General features: G+C 43.7%; 1 protein-coding gene across 1 annotated transcript in view; it reads right to left on the bottom strand.

Annotated features, from left to right (window-relative positions):
* Positions 1 to 7,010, bottom strand: part of Pdcd6ip (programmed cell death 6 interacting protein) — a 56,004-nt gene extending 48,994 nt beyond the window's left edge. The window contains exon 1 of the mRNA XM_050139489.1: positions 6,470 to 7,010. Within this exon, the coding sequence (XP_049995446.1) occupies positions 6,470 to 6,678 (209 nt within the window). The 5' untranslated portion in view covers positions 6,679 to 7,010. The remainder of the gene's footprint in view (positions 1 to 6,469) is intronic.
* Between the last annotated feature and the right edge of the window lie 14,700 nt (positions 7,011 to 21,710).

Raw genomic sequence — 21,710 nt, forward strand, 5'->3', positions numbered from 1 at the left:
GAGCAGAGGAAACGGGGGGGGGGGGGGGGGGGGGGGGGGGATCATTCCTAGAAACCAGTGCATTTTTAATCATTTCTTTAAAATTTTAAATTCTAAGCATATTTAAAGATGTCAGAGTGAAGCCAGGCACTGTTGCCACATGCCTTTAATCCCAGCACTTGGGAGGCAATGGCAGATGAATCTGAGGCCAGCCTGGTCTACAGAGTGAGTTCCAGGACAGTCAGGGCAACACAGGAAAACCCTGTCTCAAAGAATGAAAACAAAACAAAACAAAACAAAAGCTATCACAGTGAGTAGAACTCAGACTTTGCAAGCAGACAACCCAAGGATTCATTCAATGTCTTAGGCAGCTGACCACCTGCAAATTACAGAACTCTCTCAGTCTAAAGACTCCTATGGAGAAGGAATGCTTCCCTTAAAGCAGTGGTTCGCAACCTTCCTAACACTGCGACCCTTTACTACAGTTCCTCATGTTGTGGCAACTCCCAACCATAAAATCATTTCATTGCTACTTCATACTGTAATTTGGCTACTGTTATGAATCGTAATGTAATTCAAACTATCAGACAACAAGGACCAGTAGGGATGTGGAGGAGGGAAAAAAAAAAAAACCTCATTCCCTGACTAGGGGAATATAATGACCCAAGAACTTCAAAGAGCTGAGTCTCCTGTTTAAATAAATCTGAATAAATGCTCTTCTCTGCTGCCTCCCAAAACCTTACTAAAAAAGAATCTGAACATGTCCAACAGCAGTGGGCAAATCTCTTGGGATAATCCCTAGCAACACCCCACCACAGGGGGAAAGGCTGGATATGCAGCAAGGACAACGGGAATGAAAAAGGAAAGGGCATTCAACAAAATTTTTAAAAATGTTAAGATGGAAGAAGCATAAAATGCTGAAATCTGACGAAGAAAGGAGGCAAATGAGAAGCCAAATCTACCAGAGCAGCCAGGGCAGAAATGATTAAGCATGGAGCACCAATAAGGCATGCAGGAGGTCCAGCCCTGAAAAGAGATGTAAGAAAGAAACAAACTAACTCATTCCCAGGCTCTCAGGTCCTGAGTATTAACACTTTCAGGTTGGGGATATCTGCCAACCTTCTTCAGTTCTCCCTCAGTCCATAAAGACCTCCCATTCTGAGCAGTACATACATTAAATTATAAAACATCCTCCGTACGTCTCTTCGGTGAGATGTAGGCACACATAATGGCCAGTGATACATCAGAACATGTGGCAGAGCCAAGAAAACACCCTGGACTCTCAACCTTTCTCCTTTCTGCTATCCTACTCTTTAGAACAGTGGTTCTCAACTTGTGGGTTGTGACCTCTATCACAGGGACCACACATCAGATATCCTGAATATCAGATATCAATCCACACATCTTCGAACACCTGATATTTGATAAAAAAGCAAAAAATATCAAATGGAAAAAAGAAAGCTAAATATGCTTTATTTGTAAATATACAAATGGTGCTGGCATAACTGGATATCAACATGTAGAAGAATGAAAATAGACCCATATCTATCACCATGTACAAAACTCAAGTCCAAATGGATCAAAGACCTCAACATAAAGCCAACCACACTGAACCTTATACAAGAGAAAGTGGTAAGTACACTTGAACGCATTAGCACAGGGAACCACTTCCTAAATACAACCCCAGCAGCACACACACTGAGAGAAACAATTAATAAATGGGACCTCCTGAAACTGAAAAGCTTCTGTAAAGCAAAGGACACAGTCAACAAGACAAAAAGACAGCCTACAGAATGGGAAAAGATCTTCACTAACCGCACATCAGACAGAGGTCTGATCTCCAAAATACACAAAGAACTCAAGAAATTGGACACCAAAAGAACACATAATCCAATTTAAAAAAAATGGAGTACAGACCTAAACAGAGAACTCTCAACAGAGGAATCTAAAATGGCTGAAAGACACTTAAGGAAATGCTCAACATCCTTAGTCATCAGAGAAATGCAAATCAAGACAACTCTGAGATTCCATCTTACACCTGTAAGAATAGCCAAGATCAAAAACACTGATGACAACTTATGCTGGAGAGGTTGTGGGGAAAGGGGAACACTTCTGCATTGCTGGTGGGAATGCAAACTGGTACAACCCCTTTGGATGTCAGTGTGGCGATTTCTCAGAAAATTAGGAAACAACCTTCCTCAAGATCCAGTAATATCTCTTTTGGGTATATTTCCGAAGGATGCTTAATCGTGCCACAAGGACATGTGCTCAACTATGTTCATAGCAGCTTTGTTTGTCATAGCCAGAATCTGGCAACAACCTAAATGCCCCTTGACCAAAGAATGGATAAGAAAGTGTTACACGTACTGGCTTTGTGGGAGCCTAGGCAATTTGGATGCTCACCTTACTAGTCATGGACAGAAGTGGGTGGTCCTTGGACTTCCCACAGGGCAGGGAACCTTGATTGCTCTTTGGGTTGAGGAGGGAGGGGGACTTGAGTGGGGGAGGGGGAGGGAAATGGGAGGCGGTGGTGGGGAAGAGACAGAAATCTTTAATAAATAAATAAATTAATTAATTAATTAAGAAATAAAAAAACAGCTAGTTGTACTGGAAAAAAAGAAAAAGAAAAAGTGTTACGTTTATACAATGGAGTACTACAGAGCAGAAAAAAATAACATCTTAAATTTTGCAGGAAAATGGATAGAGCTAGAAAACATTATTTTGAGTGAAGTAACCCAGACCCAGAAAGACAATTATCACATATACTCACTCATAGGTGGTTTTTAAACACAAAGCAAAGAAAGCCAGCCTACAAACCACAATCCCAGAGAACTCAGACAACAATGAGGACACTAAGAGAGACTTACATAGATCTAATCTATGAAAAAGACAAGATCTCCCGAGTAAATTGGGAGCATGGGGACCCTGGGGAAGGATTGAAGTGGGAGGGGAGAGGGAGAGGAGCAGAGAAAAATGTAGAGCTCAATAAATATCAATTTAAAAATGTCTCCGTAAGATCAAGCTGTAGGCAAGCCTGCAAGCATTTTCTTATTAGTGATTGATGGGGAAGGGCCCAGCTCATTGGGTGGTGCCATCCCTGAGTTGGTGGTCCTGGGTTCCATAAGAAAGCAGACTGAGCAAGCCATGGAGAGCAAGTCAGTAAACCTTGGCCTCTTCATTAGTTCCTGCCTCCAGGTGCCTGTTCTGTTTGAGCTCCTGTCCTGACTTCCTTTGATGATGAACAGTGGAAGCATACACCAAATAAACCCTTTCCTCCCCAACTTGCTTTCTTGGTCATGGTGTTTATCACAGCAATAAAAACCCTAAGATACAACTTATAGGGTGGGGGATACCATATATAACTGAAATTTTAAATAATCATTCTCATTACTGTTATACCACTTACATGTTTAACCTTAACCTAGAACACTGTAAAAGAGCATTTACAAGTCAGAAACTAAAAGGTATGTCATGGGCTGGAGAGAGGGCTCAGTGGTAAAGCACTTGCTATACAAGCATGAGAACCCAAGTTCAAACGCCCAGAATCCATGTAAAAGTCAAAGTAGCACATAACTGTAATCCCAGTGCTCCTAGGGGCAAGATGGGGAGAGAGACAGGAAACTTCAAAAGCTCTAAGGTCATAGCCGGGCGGTGGTGGCGCACGCCTTTAATCCCAACACTGGGGAGGCAGAGGCAGGCGGATCTCTGTGAATTCGAGGCCAGCCTGGTCTACAAGAGCTAGTTCCAGGACAGGAACCAAAAAGCTATGGAGAAACCCTGTCTGGAGAAAAAAAAAAAAAAGCTCTAAGGCCACAGAGCCGAGCAGATGCAACAAGAACAAGCAACTCTGTCTCAAACAAGGTAGAGGGCAAGGACCACCCAAGGGCATTCGCTGGTCTCAACACACGTGTTATAGCTGTATAAACCCAGAACTCACACTCAGAAACAGATAGATAATTGGTATAAACACATAAACAGGCAAGAGTACATGTGGAGCTGTGCACCAGGACTTACAAAGGTAGCTTCTACTCTTGAGGAATTAGTTTAAACTCTTTTTCTCCAAAGTTTATTAACTTAAAAGTTCAAGTTTAAAAAAATCATAAATCAAATTTAGTGTCAGTGCACAGTTTTAATCCCAACACTCAAGAGCCAGAGGAAGTCAAATCTGTGGGGTCAGCCTGGTCTACATAATGAGTTCCAGGAGACACCTACCCCCCCTCCCCAAATAATAAATAAATTAATAAGGAAAAGATAAGCCAATGTTGTTTTCAAAATTATCAAGCATGATTATTAAAGATATTATGCTTTATTTGAATAGTTCACAAGTATTTGATTCCCAACTATCCAATTTTATCATATGCAGCCCAAACAATTCTGGTACACACTTGCACTATAAAACAAGGTGTAGAAAGTTTAGTCCTTTACCCAGCTCCTCAAAACAAACAAACAACCACTTATTTGCTACAAGAGGATGACAGAGGTGGCTCACAACAGCTCCTCTCCACTCCTCTAAGGAGAAGAGTTCCTGCACTTATTCCCAGCAAAGGGCAGGAGAAGGAACAGTGTAGCGTCCCCACAGCCCTCCATCTGAACTGTTTGCCACTTTATCCAACATCCTAAAACCATATGCCCAAGTGCTTCAGTGTTGGAAACAAGCATACTCTATCATGGGGTGCATTACACTCCACGTATGCTTTATTAATACTATTAATACCTTACTAGCCTGGGTGTGGTGGCTCATGCTTCTAATACCAGCTTTCAAGAGGCAGATAGGAGGACTAACTGAGAATTCACGAACAATCTGGACTACATAATACATTCCCAGTGAAGGGCAATGGAAGAAGGCCTCCATGTCAACCTCTGGCCTCTAAGTGCACACACTTGCATGTACATGAGCACAAATGTAACACACACAATAAATAAATAAGTCAACTTTTTAAATATTTTACTAATCTGGGAATGTACCTGAGCATCCTTGAGTCCATTAATTCAACACCCAATGCCACAACAACTTTGAGGGATGGGAATATAGCACAGTAGGCAGAGAGTTAGCCTAGCATGCACGAAGCCCTGGGGTAAAACCCCATCATCCTGAAAACAGATCATGGTGGAAACAGGAGGATTAGAAGTTCAAAGTCATCTTCAGCTACATGGGGAGCTTGAGGCCAGCCAGGGATACACAAAACCCTATCTCAAAGGGGTGGGGAGCACACCTCACTGAATGTTGCTGGTGTCTGCATAAAGTTGAAATTTTTACATTGATTCTAAAGAATCAAGTATTTCTTCATTACCTTAAAAAATGCTTATTCTATCAGACTAATGATCCTTGCAACCCAACAGTCTTTGCTTTAAAACTGGTACCAAAGGAACATAATCTCCGAGCAACCTATCCAATATCCCTTCCTTTGGAGAACCAACCTTTCCCCTTCCCAAATTAATCTTTCTTTGATCCATGGAGAGCAGAGAAGCTAAACAAACTGGGTAACCCAGACAGAGGTCATTAACTTAGCCCACTTCCCCAATCATTAACATATGTGTCCAACCAAGTAGAGTGAGCGTGCTGTGAGCCATTATAATTATGGTAAGAGCTGCCGCAGGTGGCCATCTCTCACCACACAGAGCTCACCTACAAAGGAAGTACCATGGTGGCAAGATGATCTCTATTGGTGTCAAACTTTAAAAAGGATGTCTCTAGACAACTCCGTCCCCAGAGTATCTTAGCTTAAGCTACTTAAATCAGGGTTTCTGAAACTTGCACCCTACTACACCAGTGTCTCTTGCATGAAACGAGATATTACAGGAAGTTTGATCACAAAGAACCACAGGAATGTTGTCATCTTCAAGTAACAGAGTTCCCATGTATTCCACATTGCGTACCCCCCTGTCAACAGATTTTAAGGAACCCTCTCTGAACGGCCTATGTTACTCAGGTTTTCTTTCAGCTACGACTGTAGCTCCTAACTTTTGCAACTGTCAATCTGTCGTTCGATTATGTTTGAACTTCAGGTGACTTATTCCAAGTGAACTAAGTGATGAGTAAGCGACATTTGGCCCAGTGACTCAATTCTCTCCCTTCCCTTCTGCAACTATTACTAGGAAACTTAGATGTGGCCCAATAAAATCACAAGCGGTGGTTGTAAAAAGGGAGTCTTCAGTTGTTAAGACCCAGGAAAGTGAAAACCAGTCAAACAGCTGAGACCAGAGAGACGAGACCATTACGTGGAGGACTTCCGCCCAGGCAAGGCTCCGAGGTGACAGAGGCCACCAGGAAGCCAGCCGGGTACAAGTCCTCTCACCAGGAAAGAATGCTGACCACACCTACGCCGCTGGCCTGAGTCAGGGTGGGGAGGCCAGCGCTGGGGAGGGGGAAGGGGCGGGGCGGGGGCGGGGGGGGGGGGGGGGGGGGGGGGGGGGGGGGGGGGGGGGGGGGGGGGGGAGGAAGAGGAAGGGTGGGAAGCCGGGGCGCCGGAAGCCCACGGCCCGCGCCCACCTCAGCAGCGTCTCCAGCGAGCCCTCATGCTTGTCGAGCGGGCGGCCGAGCGCCGTGCGCCGCAGCTTGCTGAGCTCCTCGGCCGCACGGCAGTACTGGGCCTGCTCGTCGCCGCCGCTCGGGTACGTCTGCTGGATGAACTTCACCAGCGGCTTGGCCAGGTCCACCTCCGACGTCTTCTTCAGCTGCACCCAGATGAACGACGACATGGTGAGCGCCCGGCCGCCGCTTCGGGCCGGAGACACGGAGGGGCAGCGACGACGGCCTAGGCGAGCTCGGCACCGGCAGCGGACGAGCGGACCGACGGGCCGACGGACTGAGCCGCCAGAGCTTCAGGTCGGCCACTTCCGGGAGCCCCTGCGCAGGCGCAGTTGAAGGGGCGCGCCGTGCGGCCACGTGATGGTGTCACCCCGGCGTCCCTCGCCTGATATCGCCTCTTCGGCGCCTGCGCGATGCATTTGGTCGTTCCCCTACTCCAATGGTTAAACTTTTGGAAAGTTTTTTGGTTTACGAGACGGGTTTCTCTTTGTATCCCTGACTGTCCTGGAACGTGCGCTGTAGACCGGCTGGCCTCGAACTCGGAGATCTGCCTGCCTCTGCCATCCAATTTAAAGGCTTGGGCCACCATGCCCGGCTCAAAAAGATTTTTTTTTTTTTTTGGTTTTTTCGAGACAGGGTTTCTCTGTGGCTTTGGAGCCTGTCCTGGAACTAGATCTGTAGACCAGGCTGGTCTTGAACTCACAGAGATCCGCCTGCCTCTGCCTCCTGAGTGCTGGGATTAAAGGCATGCGCCACCATCGCCCGGCTCAAAAAGATTTTTTTAATTTCTCTTTAAATTCTGTTTTATTTTTCTATTTAAATATTTTAATCAATGTATTTTTAACTATCTACCAGGCTGGCCTCGAACTCAGAGATATGCCTGCCTCTGCCTCCCAATTTAAAGGCTTGGGCCGCCATGCCCGGCTCAAAAAGATTTTTTTATTTCTCTTTGACTTCTGTTTTATTTTTCTATTTAAATATTTTAATCAATTGTATTTTTAACTGCCTAAATTTAATTTTATAGATCTAGAACTATTATGCCCCCTGGTGCAATACTCTTTTGTTAGACCTTCAGGCCCTGGAAGTATTGTGATATATGATGGCTCGTTCAACTACTGCTGAAGGTCCACTGTGTGTGCAGGGCCTCGATCCAAAGTAGCAAAGTGCCTGCCTTCGGGCACTCAGCCAGGTAAGGACACGGGTTACCATAGATAAGAAACATTCTCACAGAAGATGAACTTAAAAGGATACCCGCAGTTTGAGAAGCTATCTTGGCATTTAAGTGAGGAATAAAGCGCGCCCGCCCATATCCAGAACGTAAAAGGCAAGCAGAGAATAGAATGAAACAAGGTTGAAGAGTGAAGCCACAAACACTACGGAGCTTGCAGTCAACGTAAACAATTTGTTTTGTATGATCAGTGGCACAAAAGTGTCGGGCTCAGCCATGACAGGCTCAACAGAGACCACCCAGGAACAGACCATCCAAGGGGAAATATCTAACATTCCAACCATTATAGATAGGATCACCTGACGTCCCTTAGCCCAGCACACCCCATCCCCTTTCACCAAGACACCCCTAGACGAATGTCAGCCAGTCAGGGGTCCTGACCCTTAGAAATCCCTCACCTCAGCCTCTGCTATGATAAAAACCCACCCCAACTGGGCTCGTGGCTCTCCAACCTCATTGCTATGTCTGATGGATGAAGGGTCCAATCTCAAGCTTGAATAAAGGCTCTTTGCTTTTGCATATGAGTACAGACTTCGTGGTGGTTTTGGGGGACCACAATATGGGCACAGCATAAGCAGTTTGTTTTTATATTTTAGAAAGACTTCCCCTCGGTAGCTGGAGAAATAGCTTAGCATTTAAAAAGTGGTGCTTGCTGCTCTGCCAGGAAGAGGACCAGAGTCAGGTTCCAGCCCCTACTTCTAGCAGCTAGCAATAGCCTGTAGCCCTCTTCCCACCTCTTTAGGAACCAGTTTGCACAGCGCTCTCTCTCTCTTCTCTCCCTCTCTTTCTCTTTCTCTCTCAATCTCTCTCTCTCCCTTCCCTCTCTCTCTCACACACACATAAAATGTTTCTCAAAGGCCTCCAGGAGGACAAGTCTGATATTTTTTAATGTTGTATATTTTTACGTGTTTTATTTATTTGGAGCATGCAGAAGTCAGAAGACAACTTCCGGAGTCAATTCTACCATGTGGCTCTCAGGGATGAAACTCAGGTCATCACAATTGGCAGCAGGCACCTGCTGAGACATGGAACAGATGTAAATGTACGATGTCATCTATGAAACATTCCAGGAAAAACTGACTTGAATCTATCAAGCCTTCTCATTAAATGCACAATATTTTTTTTAATTTTCTGGGGGGTTTTTTATGTGTATGAGTGTTCTGCCTGCATATATGTTTGTGTCTCGTGTCCCCTGAGGTCAGTAGATGGCATCAGATCTGCTGGAACTGGAGCTGCAGAAATGATGAGCTGTATGTTGGACCTTTGAATTGAACCTGGGTCCTGGGTCCTCTGGAAGAGCAGCCGGTGCTCTTAAGAGCTGGATCATCTCTCCAGCTCCAAAACACACACTGTATAAGAAATATACCAGGTGAAGTAACAAATTCCATGACAGTCTAGAGGATAACTGGTGTACAAGCTTCAATAGGTTATCATCCTGGAAAACCCAATGGGTGTATGAAAAGAAATCTAAGGGACATTACAGCCTGAACTGGATCCTATTCTGAATGAACAGGCTACAAAATGCCTTTTGGGACAGTTGGAGTATGAATGAAGATACGGAATATGTGATAAGATGAACCAGTGTTGCCATGCAAATGTGGAGGTCTTTAAGAAAATGGCAACTCACAAAATAGTTACTTACAAAACTTACAAAATGTGTAATAGTGTCCTGATCTTACAAAATTGTGTGTGTGTGTGTGTGTGTGTGTGTGTGTGTGACTATGAAAAAGGATTGTTCCATTTGGTGGTGCTGGTTGTAATCTTTGGAAATAGAAACGTACATCTTTTGGTCTTATTTTTATCTTCTTGTCATTTTCTTGCATTATACAGTATGTTTGTCCTTTAACTGTTGTTGAATTTTCTTTTACTCCAGCCCCACGTTGGAATGCCAGAATGTTGTTGTTTTTGTTGTTGTTTACTCTTTGACTCTTTTTGGCTCTTCCGCTTTTGGGGGAGGCGTACCACCCAGCTCCCAAATGGATCACCATAGAGTCTTATTCTTTTTTATAAATACTGGGCCTTCGCTTTGTCTTGTTTCTACATTTCCTTTTTAATGGTGTGTGTGCATGTGTGTCAAAGGACAAGTTGTTGGAATCCTTTTCTTCTATCATGTGGATTCTGGAGTTTGAACTCAGGTCTTCAGGCTTGCTGGCAAGCCCTTTAGCCACTCTCCGTCTCAACGGCACTATAAAAGTATCTTTATTCTAATAAGATAAAAAGTGTCTTTTTTAGAATAAAGATACTCTTAATTAGATGTATAGCAAATGCACCAGAAGAATACAATGAGGCAAAGTTGAAACAAGTTTAGAAATTCAGACAAAAAAAAAAGTCTGTCATGTCTGACAGAAGTAAGCGTGATCAAAAGAGATAAACTTTTTGAGTTTAGAATTGAATTTACTGACAAACCAGACAGGAAAGTAAGGAAAGGGGAGTGGCCAGCGATGGCTCCTGGTTCACATGCCGGTGGGTCTGAGTGTTTGGTGAGATCACATGGATAAGCCACTGGTGAGGGAGGGAAAATACACTGTGCTCCCCACACATTTGGTGATGAGATAGAAGAAATTGTCTTCTACAAATTGGTTTTTGCATAGGAGTCAGCATTCAGCATGCAAGTTTGAAGAAACGGCTCAGTGGTTAAAAGCAATAGCACACACCACTCTTGCAGAGGAACCAAGTGTGATTCCCAGCACCCACATCAGGTAGCTCACAATCACCTGTAGCTCCAGCACCATGGCATTGAACACCCCCTCCTGGCCTCCAAGGGGAACTGCATTCAAATTCGCATACCTACACACAAACAATTCAGAATAAATCCTTTCTAAAAATTGTTTCCCAAAGTAAATAAAGTATCTCAATCTGTGGTGCTTAAGATATACAAAGAAAGAGAGAGCAAAAGATTCATGAATACATGGAAGGAGCGGAGTGTATAAGGAGAGGCGAGCTGTAGGAAAGATGAACGCAGCAGATGAAGGGGTTAAGGGCATTAACATAGGGTGGGGCTGACAATGTAGACCAGTTGCTGCCCTGGCTTGCCTGAAGCCCCGGGTTTGGCCCCAGCACTGGATAAACTGGGAATGATGGCACCCACATGTAATACACCTTCCAACTGTCAACATGCAACATCCTGCCTAACATTGATGACTAACTTATCTGCCCTCCTCCCCACTAGGATGTAAGCCTCATGAGAGAAAAGTGTGTTCATTTTGCATGGCTTGACTTACCATGGAACTGTGTCCTTGTCCCATATAAACTGACTCATCATAGACAAAAATGTATCGAATATCTCTAACCAATAAACATCATCACTTAGCAACATGGTACACTGGGAGTGCTTACCTTCAGGATTATGTGATAGACTGACTCACCACACTGCCTGGTATCATAAGGAAATATCAGACAGCAAAACAAGAAAAAGATCAAACTTGCTATGTAGCCAAGGATGACCTTGAACATTGGATGCTCCTGTGGGGAGCCAGATCAACCCAAGACTTTCTCGGAGCCCCTGATGAAAGGACAAAGGGAACTTTAGTTCTGTGTCCTTGTCCAGGAGTGGACTTGGCAAGGGCGATCTAGGGCTGGAGCCAATGCCTCCTCAGAGGAGTCAAGGTTGTGGCTTCTGGGGTTCTGTCTCGTACTCCTGGGCCATGGTTATCAGTCCTTGGGCAGCTATGTCTGAGGTCCCCTGTGTTCTCTTTGTCAATATTGTCTTACTTAGCTCTCTGCTGACCTTGGCCATTTCCCTCCCATAAATAGTATGTATGATGCTATACCTTCTTCCCAAATATCCCAAGCCAGGATATTTTTTTTTTTATGTAACAGCTCTGGCTGTCCTGGAACTCACTTTATAGATCTGGCTGGCCTTGAACTCACAGAGATCCAGCTGCCTCTACCTCCCAAGTACTGCGACTAAAGGTGAGTGCCACCATGCCCGACTTGTGTCTTTATTTCTCATACCCGATCCTTCTACCCAACACCTCATCCTTCAGTTCCCTGTTCCTACTGGTTCAGGACACACCACAGGCCCAGTTTTCCTTATTCTTCATTTTTGTAACTGTCCAAAGTCCTGTTAATGTCTTCATCTGATTGTTCGTTGCCTATGACTACTGCTAAAATGCACAACGTGAGAGAGGGGCCTTGGTCTTCCCAGATGCCCAATGTTTGAAAAGCGTTTAGTACACTGAAGACTTAATGACATAGGTTTCATAACACAGGTTGATTCATTGTTTTAGGAAGATAGGTATCCCAGATGCATGATTTGCAGTGGTGGGGGGAGGGGGGGTGTTCCTGTAAATGACAGAGAGAAACAGTAGGACCAAGCTAGCCTGGAGCACACATTCAGAAACCCCAGCCTGGAACCCATGGTCAGCTGAGTCTGACCCAGGCTGAGCCCATGGGAGCACTCTGAGTCATCAATCGCACCACTGATTTAATGGGTAGCCCTTTAAAGCAGAGGCCAGATTTAGTCAATCATTAGATTCTAGGGTTTTTTTTCTTACCTTTATTTTGCGCACACGTGCCGTAGCACGCACGGGCTAGTCAGGACAATGAGTTACCGCTCTCCTTCTGTCTCACGAGCTTCAGGAATTGGATTCCAATCATCAGGCTTGGTAGCAGGTGAGCACATCCACTGAGCTACATCGCTGGCCCGCTTTCCAGGTGCTATCAGCTGCTTTGGGAAGCATGTTGTCTGCTAGCCACCCTTCCACTCTCTGAAGGAGGAGGGAGCCAGTACCAGTCACAGCTACTAGGGAGTGAGCACACTGGTTTGTTAAGAGGGTTGTAGATAAAACACTATTTTCAACATATACTGGAGTGGAAGAAACACCATTAGAATCAATAATATCATTTAATAAAATGGCAATCTAGAATGTTGATGTATAAAAATCTATATAATAAAGCCAAGTTTGGAGACACACATATGTAATCCTAGCACTTGGGGAGGATCAGGAGTTCAAGATTAACTTGCATGAAGTCATATCTCCAAAAAAGAGGGAGAGGGAAGAGAAGAAACAGAGAGGGGGGGATTTTAATAACAAGTGAAAAGTGAACTTCAATAAAACAGCATAAAGGCATACTTTTATTATGTGTAGAATGGAGAAACCCTTGTGTATTGCCTTTGTATCTGCCTCTGCTACCAACCAGCACAAAGAAACAACCTAGGGAGGAAGTGTTTATTTTTGGCTCAGAGCTTCAGAGAGTCGCAGTCACCAGAGCTGAGAAAGAAGTGTGGACTGCAGAGGCTCCTCGGGTGATGATAGGCCAACGATCAGAGTTCTAAAACTACAGGCCAAGCAGCACCCTTCAAAGGCTCGGTCCTCGAGACAACTCCTCCCAGTTAGGCTCCACTTCCTAAAGGTTATTGTCACCTGCTGGGGACAGGCATGGAAACTTGAACTTCGCTCTCAGGGGATGGCTCAGTGTAAAAGCACTTGCCGTGCAGAGCTATTGATCCGAGTTCCACCCCCGGGCCCCTGGAAAGGAAAGACTGACTCCTGGGTGTTTTCTGACCTCCACACATGCATGCACATGCACACATGCAAGTAATTGAAAAGTCACGCAGTGGCTTGTGAACTCTAGTTTTCATTTAGTCCAATCCTACCACAGCTGTAAATTTAAACTCAGCGTAGAATCCAGCCAGTCTGATGTTTTGCCTTTTTTTTTTGAATTCTACGCCACCTGGCATGAAGACAGCTCATCCGAAAGGCTGCCATCCATCCTGTGTGGCTGTACATACCTTACCTGAGGTCAGTGGAAGGAACTGAACTCACCAAAGAAAACCGCCGATCTCTTATGATAGCTGGGTTGTCTTGTGCTTCCATTGAGCTTCTCCTGTTTGCATAATGCATCTGCTGTATGCAAACTCTGTGACCAAGTCTCATTTCATTAATGAAAAGAAAACCAGGAGAGGGAGAGGAAGTGATAGATGTGGATAAAGTATGGCAAATGTTGGCAATGGTCGAGGGCAGGTGATACTTATGCACAGGTCTTCCATGCTTTTAAATGGTTTCAAAATTCGTGTGTGTGTGTGTATGTGTGTGTGTGTGTGTGTGTGTGTGTGTGTGTAAATGCAGGCACGCACATACCACAGTGCTCATGTGTAGGTCAGAAGAAAACTGTGGGGAATTCCAAATTCTTCTTCCACCTTGGGTCCTGCAATCCAAACTGACATCATCGGGTTTGCTCAGCAAAACCTTTACCTGCTAAACCTTCTCAGAGGGCCTTTTTTCTTTTAATGAAGACAAATAAGATGGGCTCTCATTTAGCCCCGGCTAGCCTCAACTTCCCAAGTGCTGACATCACAACCATGTACTAACACATTTGTTAAAGCAAACTGTTTTGCAGGGGTGTTTTTGTAGAACTAGGAATGTAACCCAGTGCCTCACGCATGAATGGCAAACACACTGCCAACTGAACTACATCCCCAGTACCCTCTTTATATTTTATTTATTTGCTTGTTTTTTTCGAGACTGGGTTTCTCTGTGTAACAGTCCTGACTGTATTGGAATCCACTCTGTAGACAAGGCTGGTCTCAAACTCACAGAGATCCACCTGCCTCTGCCTCCTGAGTACTGGGATTAAAGGCGTGCACCACCACTGTCCAGTCATAATTTTTTTAGGCAAAACCTCTTAGGTAGCTCAGGCTAGCATTGCACTTACCATCATCCAGTCTGGGCTTCCCCAGTGCTGAGATTTCAGACAGAATTCACTGTGCCTGACTTACTGGGTTTTTTTAAGGATTTATTTTTATCTTTCATTCATGCGTATGTGTGCCATCTGTGTGAGTGTATGTCACATGTATTCTGGAGCCCTTTGGAGTCCAGAAGATGTCATTAGATGCCCTGCAGCTAGAATTGCAAGTGATTATAAGCCGCTGATACTGGTGCTGGGAACAGAACTCGGGTCTCTAGAAGCAGCATGTATTGCAAACTGCTAAACCATCTCTCCAGACCCTCAAGCCTGTTTATTTTGGTTGTTGGGTTTTTTTTAATGTGGGGTTACTGATTAGATAATGTAACTTAGATCTTTACAAATTTTTATTTAAAAGTACCAATCTGGGGCTAGATACATGGCTTAAAGTTTAAGAGCACTGGCTGCTCTTCCAGAGAACCCACGTTCGATTCCCAGCACCCACGTGGTGGCTCCCAATTGCCTATATAACTCAAGTTGCAGGAATCCAGCTCCCTCTTCTAGGTTCCATGGGCACCAAGCATGCATGTGGTGCACGGACATGCATGCAGGCAAAGTACCAATAAACACAAAATGAAAATAAATAATTTCTAAAACATTTATCAACCTGGTAGCTTCCATTCCTCTGGGGTGATGTAGAGCAGGTGGGAGAGGAATACAGAAGCAAGATTACTAAGTTTGGAAAGTGTCCTAGCAAGACACATGTTAGCTCCAAGGCCTGTCACTCTGAGAGCCCAGCCTAGGTCAAATGTGGCTGTCCTGCAAAGCTCAAGAAAAAGAACAAGTAGTGTGCCAAGGTTGAAACTGGATCCAAAATAGTCACTTTAAAAATGCCAAATTCAGACGTGGAATTCACGAAGGGCAGCACCTGGACCCACAGCACCCAGTTCATCTCGAAAATCTCAGCGATCAGTCATAAATGTTCTGATTTTAAAACTAATAGTAAAAGAGGAAAAAAGACCAATCCATTTAACTATCATGGTTTGGGAAAGAGAGATTGAGACAGAGTTTCTCTATGAAGCCCAGGTTGGCCTAGAACTTGCTTTGTAGTGGAGGATAACCTTGAACCTGTGGCCTTCCTGCCTCCACTTCGTGGGTGCTGAGATTACAGGCCATACACACCTCGATAATCCTCTTTATCGGTGCTCAAGAGCAAAACTTGAAACAAAATTTCTTGTTGAGTGTTATATATCCTCTGAACCACAAGAGGGAGCCAAGGACTAGCAACTTGCAGAAAGAAATTGGAATGGCTAAGAGCATCTTAGCCTTTGGCAGTCTTTGGAGCGCTGGCTCGGAAGGAACAGCTGACTGCTCCCTGACATCAGCATCCTCCTCCTTCTCCAACAGAAAGCCCAGCATTGTTTCTAAACACTGAGACAAGTTGAACAGAATCTCCCCAGTAGGCGAAGGCGGATAAGCGTCCTTGGTAAGGAGTGATGTGGGACAGGAAGGCTGGGTACACGTTTTGCTGGGCTGGGAAGATGACGTGTGCTTGGCTGGATATGTGAAGGGCAAGTTAAGGCATCCCTGACCCAAATAGCTCATGCTACAGTGAGTGTCTTGACCCGCTTGGAAATGCAACTCTTGAGTTGGCCGAGAATCACCAACACCTAGGCCCTGGGTGAAAGGATGTCCTCTCTTTCCCATCGCCCAGAGGTTCCCGGTTACCAGGGGACAGCCTTTCTTTTCTGTTGATGTGATAGAACACCCTAACAAAGGCAGCTTAGGGGAGACAGGACTTGCTGTCACTCACAATTCCAGGTTACAGTATAGCCTTGTGGGAAGTCAAGGCCACAGGGATTTGGAGCATCGAGACACATCACAACCACAATCAAAAGGAACAAATTTGTGCGTGCATGCCTGTGCTCATGTGGACTTCTCCACTTTTACACAGTTCAGGATCCCCTATTGCGAGTATGCTGTCACGCACAGCCTTCCCACTAATGAACAGAATCCACCACGGGCATGCCCCCAGGTCAACCTCATCGAGACCCTTCATTCCCAGGTGACTCTGCACTGTGCCAGATTGACAGACAAAAGTAACCAGAGTTCAGTCTCCAGGACCCAAATGGTGGAAGGACAGACCAGACATCCTTGTTGAAATAGGAGCGGCAGGGCTGCGTCCCCGGCACCCGGCCGCCCGCATGGCTAGTTTATGCCCAGAAATAATTACAAGGAAACTGTATTCTTTCAAACACTGCCTGGCCCGGCTAGTTTCAGTTTCTTATTGGCTAGCTCTTACATATTGTTCTAACCCATTTCTAATATTCTGTGTAGCCCATGAGCTGGCTTACCAGGGAGGATCTTAACCTGCGTCTGTCTGGAGCGGGAGAATCATGGCGACTCCTCTCACTAAGCTTCTTTCTCCCAGAATTCTCTTCTATTTTCTCCACCCACCTAAGGGTGGGCCTATCAAGGGGCCTAGGCAGTTTCTTTATTAATAAGAAATCACTCCCACATCACATCCTAACTTGTCCTTTGACTTCTATACATGCACACACAATAAATACATGCACACAAAATAAATACATGCACACACAATAAATATATGCAAATAAATAAGGTGGAGATAACCTGAGGAAGACACCTGCTACTGACCTCTGACCTCATGTGTGTACATAAACATGTCATATACATACACCACATATACCAACTGGTCAATAGTTTTGTTTTTGTTTTGTTGATGATATTGTTGCCACCGTGGGCACCAGGAATATTTGTGGTGCACATATATACATACATACATGTAGACAAACACTAATACACATAAAATAAAAATAAATACATCTTTCTTTAAAAGAGAGGAAGGAAGAACCCCATCCACCATGGCTGGGAAGGCATGACAGTAAAACTGGGCGGCTTAGTAGTCTGGAAGCAGAACAGGAAGTGGGCCAAGCTACCAAACCTCAAGGCTCACCCCCACTCAGCCACTTGCTCCGGCCTCCTAACAATGTTCTAAAACAGCACCATTAGTTGGGGACCACTATTTAAACACCTAAGCGAGGTGGGGTGGGGTGGAGGGCACTGCATAACCAAGCTAATATGCTTACAGAGAGACTCTTCTCCCTTGACTTGGGAACAGGCACTGCTCAGGCACCATTGCAAACTTCTCCTTGGGTAACACAGACAGCCGAGGAAGCTGATGATGGGCAGAAAGCGAGTCCACCTTGTTCCTGGCAAGAGACAATGCCTGGAAACTCGGAGAAGCAGCTGGGCACGTGTGAGCACCGGCTGGGTACTGCAGTGGCCAGATGAGGACACCACGCCTTACAGCTCTGGTTAAGATAATGTTTCAGAGTGGAACTGTGAGGACCTGACTTTGCAAGCTCCGTTTTAAAGAAGGGGCTTCATCTTAAGCCATATAATGAGCGGGGGGGGGGGGGAGCAAATCTCAGCTCCAGAAATGTGCTGTGACATCAGAAATTTAAACAGATGCCCTAAAAAATGGCCAATTAAGAAGATAGGGAGCAGGGCCATAACATTTAACGAGATCCAGATGTTCCTAGGAGGCATCTTGTCCTTGAAGATACCTTGTCAGTTATTAATGGCTCTTTGTTAGGTTTTTGTGCCAAAAAAACTGATCAATGGGCTTCATAAACTACCTTATCCTATGTACTCCTTACCCAATTCCAAGAAGACAGGACATGAACTTCCCTAATTATGGTGTTTCCCCTTTAAAAGTTCTACCCTCTCAGGGCTCCCCACCACACTTTCTGCTGGGGTGCTGGAAAGGTGTTGGTTCAAACTTTTAATATTATGAAAAACCCTCATGTAATTTGCATCAGAAATCTGGCTCCGTGGATTCATTTGGGGACCAGGAACTTGGGCACAACAGAACCTCATTCTGCTCCTCATTTTGGTGAAGCTCAGACATACATGTTGGAGTTGTCTTTCCCGAAGTCTTAGGATATACCTGCTCTTCAGAGCTGGGGATGCAGACCATGTTAGGTGAGAGACCAATTCTACAAAATCTAAAAAGAACTTTTTTCAGATTTTCTCATTAATCATCATCTGAGAGGTTGTACAATTTTAAAATTATTCCTCATTGCAACCTACACATCTAATTTTCCCCCAATATTTTCTTTTTGTTTCAGTTGGAAGAGAGATAATATTCATATTTATTTTAGCCACATTTTAAAGGGTGTCATTTGATTGTTATGATTATATTAGTCAAGTATTTTATTGGTTACAAGTGAAAAAAAAGTCATCTCAAGTATGCCTGGGGGCATACAGCTCAGGAGTAAACTGCACACCAAGGGCCGTGAAGATGACTCAGTAGGTAAAGGAGCTTGTTGCCAAAACTGACGACCTGAGTTCAATCCCTGGAACCTACATGGAAGGAGAAAACTGACTCCCAAAAGATGTTCTTTGACCTTATCACAAACAATATGACAAACCAGTTGAAGGTGGAGGGTGCTTGTTCATTTCCTGGCTGCCTAGACCCAAAATAATCACACAGAAACTGTATTAGTTAAAACACTGTTTGGCCAATAGCTTAGGAGTATTGCTAACTAGCTCTTATATTATGAATTAACCCATTCCTATTATTATCTATTTTACCATGAGGCTCGTGGTTTACTGGTAAGATTTCTGGATGTCTGTCTCTTTCCATGGCTTCATGGTGTCTCTCTGACTCTGCCTACTCTCTCTATATGTCTCTTCTAGCTTGGCTATATTCTGCTCTGCTATAGGCCAAAGCAGCTTTATTCATTAACAAAGGACATTCACAACATGCAGAGGGGAATTCCACATCATTTTCTTTTTTTCTATCTAAATAAGAAAAAAGGTTTTAACTTTAACATAGTAAAATTACATATAACAAAACAGGTATCAAGCAAGAATTACAGTTACATATTTATATCTACTTTATCTTTTATTATAACTAAGGAAAACTATAACTATCTCTTCTTCAACTCCATCAGAGACCCCAGAAGGATATAATGTTACCTAAGTAAATAGGAAGTGCTTTGTAAGCAATTTCCAAAACTCTAGAATTGACAGAGACATCTCACTGCCTGGACAGTCACCCAAAGTTCTTCTGTAACGTTGGGGCATCCATCTTCAGCCTACAGGCCCATAGTATCCAGCAGACTTTTCCATGAAGCAGGAAATTTCAAAGACAGTTCTGTCTATATTGGCAGTTTGTCAATCACTTTCTTTTGTGTCCTATAGAATGTCTGGCAGACTCTTTCATAAAGTAGGAACCCCGAAGGACCATCTCACCTTCTTTATGCAACTTCAGCAGTCATTTTTCTATGGGTCCTGCATGTCCAGTTCATACAGCATAAAATTAAGCAGTCCAAACAAGAGCAGTTTCTTGCTCAAATGGCTAACAAACTCCATAAAGAGCCTCTTCAGTCCCTATCATCCTCTTGAAGTAGATTGGTGCTGCCAGGAGCAGATGCGTCTCATCGTCATGAAAAGCCCTAAGTTCTTAAAACATTTAAATGTCATATTCTATTAGTCTTTGAAAGGTTTGAAGAATAACTATCCATCTGAAATACATCTCTCTACATCTAGAAAACCTAACTAACATGACTACAAGCTTGACTATTATAGATGATTATCTATTAACCTATATTTTCATTATATATTACATTTTTAAATAAGCTGCAAAAACACAATTCCTTAATCAAGAGCAGAAATACACATAGAACAAAATTGACCTTAAATTCGTATCAATAGACCAAGATCCATACCAATGCAAAGTATTCATCTCTATAGCACATCCCCCTTTAAATGTAAACAAATATTTTTAAACAATATTTGGGAATTTGGGCATAACCCAGATTCTCTGTGTATATTTCAACTTTATGTGGCTTATTTTTATTACTCCATTACTTTTTCTACAAGTTTAATATTTATTTTATTATCTTTACTCCTTTAATCTGACTGAACTCTTTTATATTACTTTTACTATCTCTTTACTCTTTTTTTCTCTTTCCCAAACCTATGTACTTATGTATTTAACACTGTGACCCATTTAGGGGTCTTTTTTATCTGAATCTGTCTTTATTGCATATCTGTAATAATATTTTGATCAGGAGTGCTTTTAAAATGGTAAGCAGCTTGGTGTCAGCTGCCCTGGATGCTGGATCTGCCTCTCTTGGTCTTTTAATATGGTGGAGGTTCACTGCCTCTATGAGCCATTCTCACTGCCCCAGCCCCAGGGACTCAGAGGGTCTTTGTTGCCACTAAGGAACTTGTAGCACGCTGCTCACAGACCCCTTTAAGCCTTTAAGTGCAAGATCTCCCAAAACAGCCAGAGGTCATTCTGCCAGCGTGAACCAGGGAGTAGGGTTTTTTTTTTTTTTTTTTTTTTTTTTTTTTTTTTTTTTTTTTTTTTTTTTTTTTAAAGAAGCCATGCTGTTTTTGCCACTAAACAAAGTCAGGAAACCTCTTAAAGGAGCCACAGCACTCCTGCTTGCCACCAGCAAAAAGAGCCCAATGCAGCTTCTGCTAAACTCTGTTCTTTGTGTCTAGAATTTTTTTTAAAGCTCTCTCAGATTTCATGTGGATGTAGTTGCCCCACACTGGGTGCCGTTCTGTAGTCAGAAGCTGTTTCTTTGTTTCCCGGCTGTCCAGACCCAAAATAATCGCACAGAAACTGTATTAGTTAAAACACTGCTTGGTCAATAGCTTAGGCATATTGCTAGCTAGCTCTTATATCATGAATTAATCCATGTCTATTATTTTCTATTTTACCACAAGGCTTGTGGTTTACCTGTAAGGTTCCTGGGTGTCTGTCTCTTTCCATGGATTCATGGTGTCTCTCTGACTCCACCTACTCCCTCTATATATCTCTTCCAGCCTGGCTATATTCTGCTCTGCTATATACCTTATTCTCTAACATAACACATTCACAATATACAGAGGAAATCCCACATCAATCAGTGTCCTCCAACACATGATAAATATACATAAAAAACTTTAAAAATATTAAAAATGCATCCTAAGTCCCATCTTTATGAAAGAATAGGAGAAGGATGGTGTGGGAAGTCCTTCTGTATGTGTGTTGCTTTTATTGGTTAATGAATAAAGAAGCTGCTTTTGGCCAATGGCTTAACAGAATATAGCCAGGCTGGAAGAGATATATAGAGAGAGTAGGCAGAGTCAAAAAGATGCCATGGAGTCACCAGAGGGGAAAGATGCGAGCTGCTAGCGGGAACCTTGCCAGTAGGCCATGAGCCTCGTGGTAAAATCTAAAATAATAGAAATGGGTTAAATTAAGATGTAAGAGCTAGCCAATAAGAAGCTAGACCTAATAGGCCAAGCAGTAATTTAATT

The sequence above is a fragment of the Alexandromys fortis genome, unplaced genomic scaffold, assembly GCF_014885135.2.
Source record: "Alexandromys fortis isolate MF-2015 unplaced genomic scaffold, M_Fortis_MF-2015_v1.1 scaffold_36, whole genome shotgun sequence".
Lineage (NCBI taxonomy): Eukaryota > Metazoa > Chordata > Mammalia > Rodentia > Cricetidae > Alexandromys > Alexandromys fortis.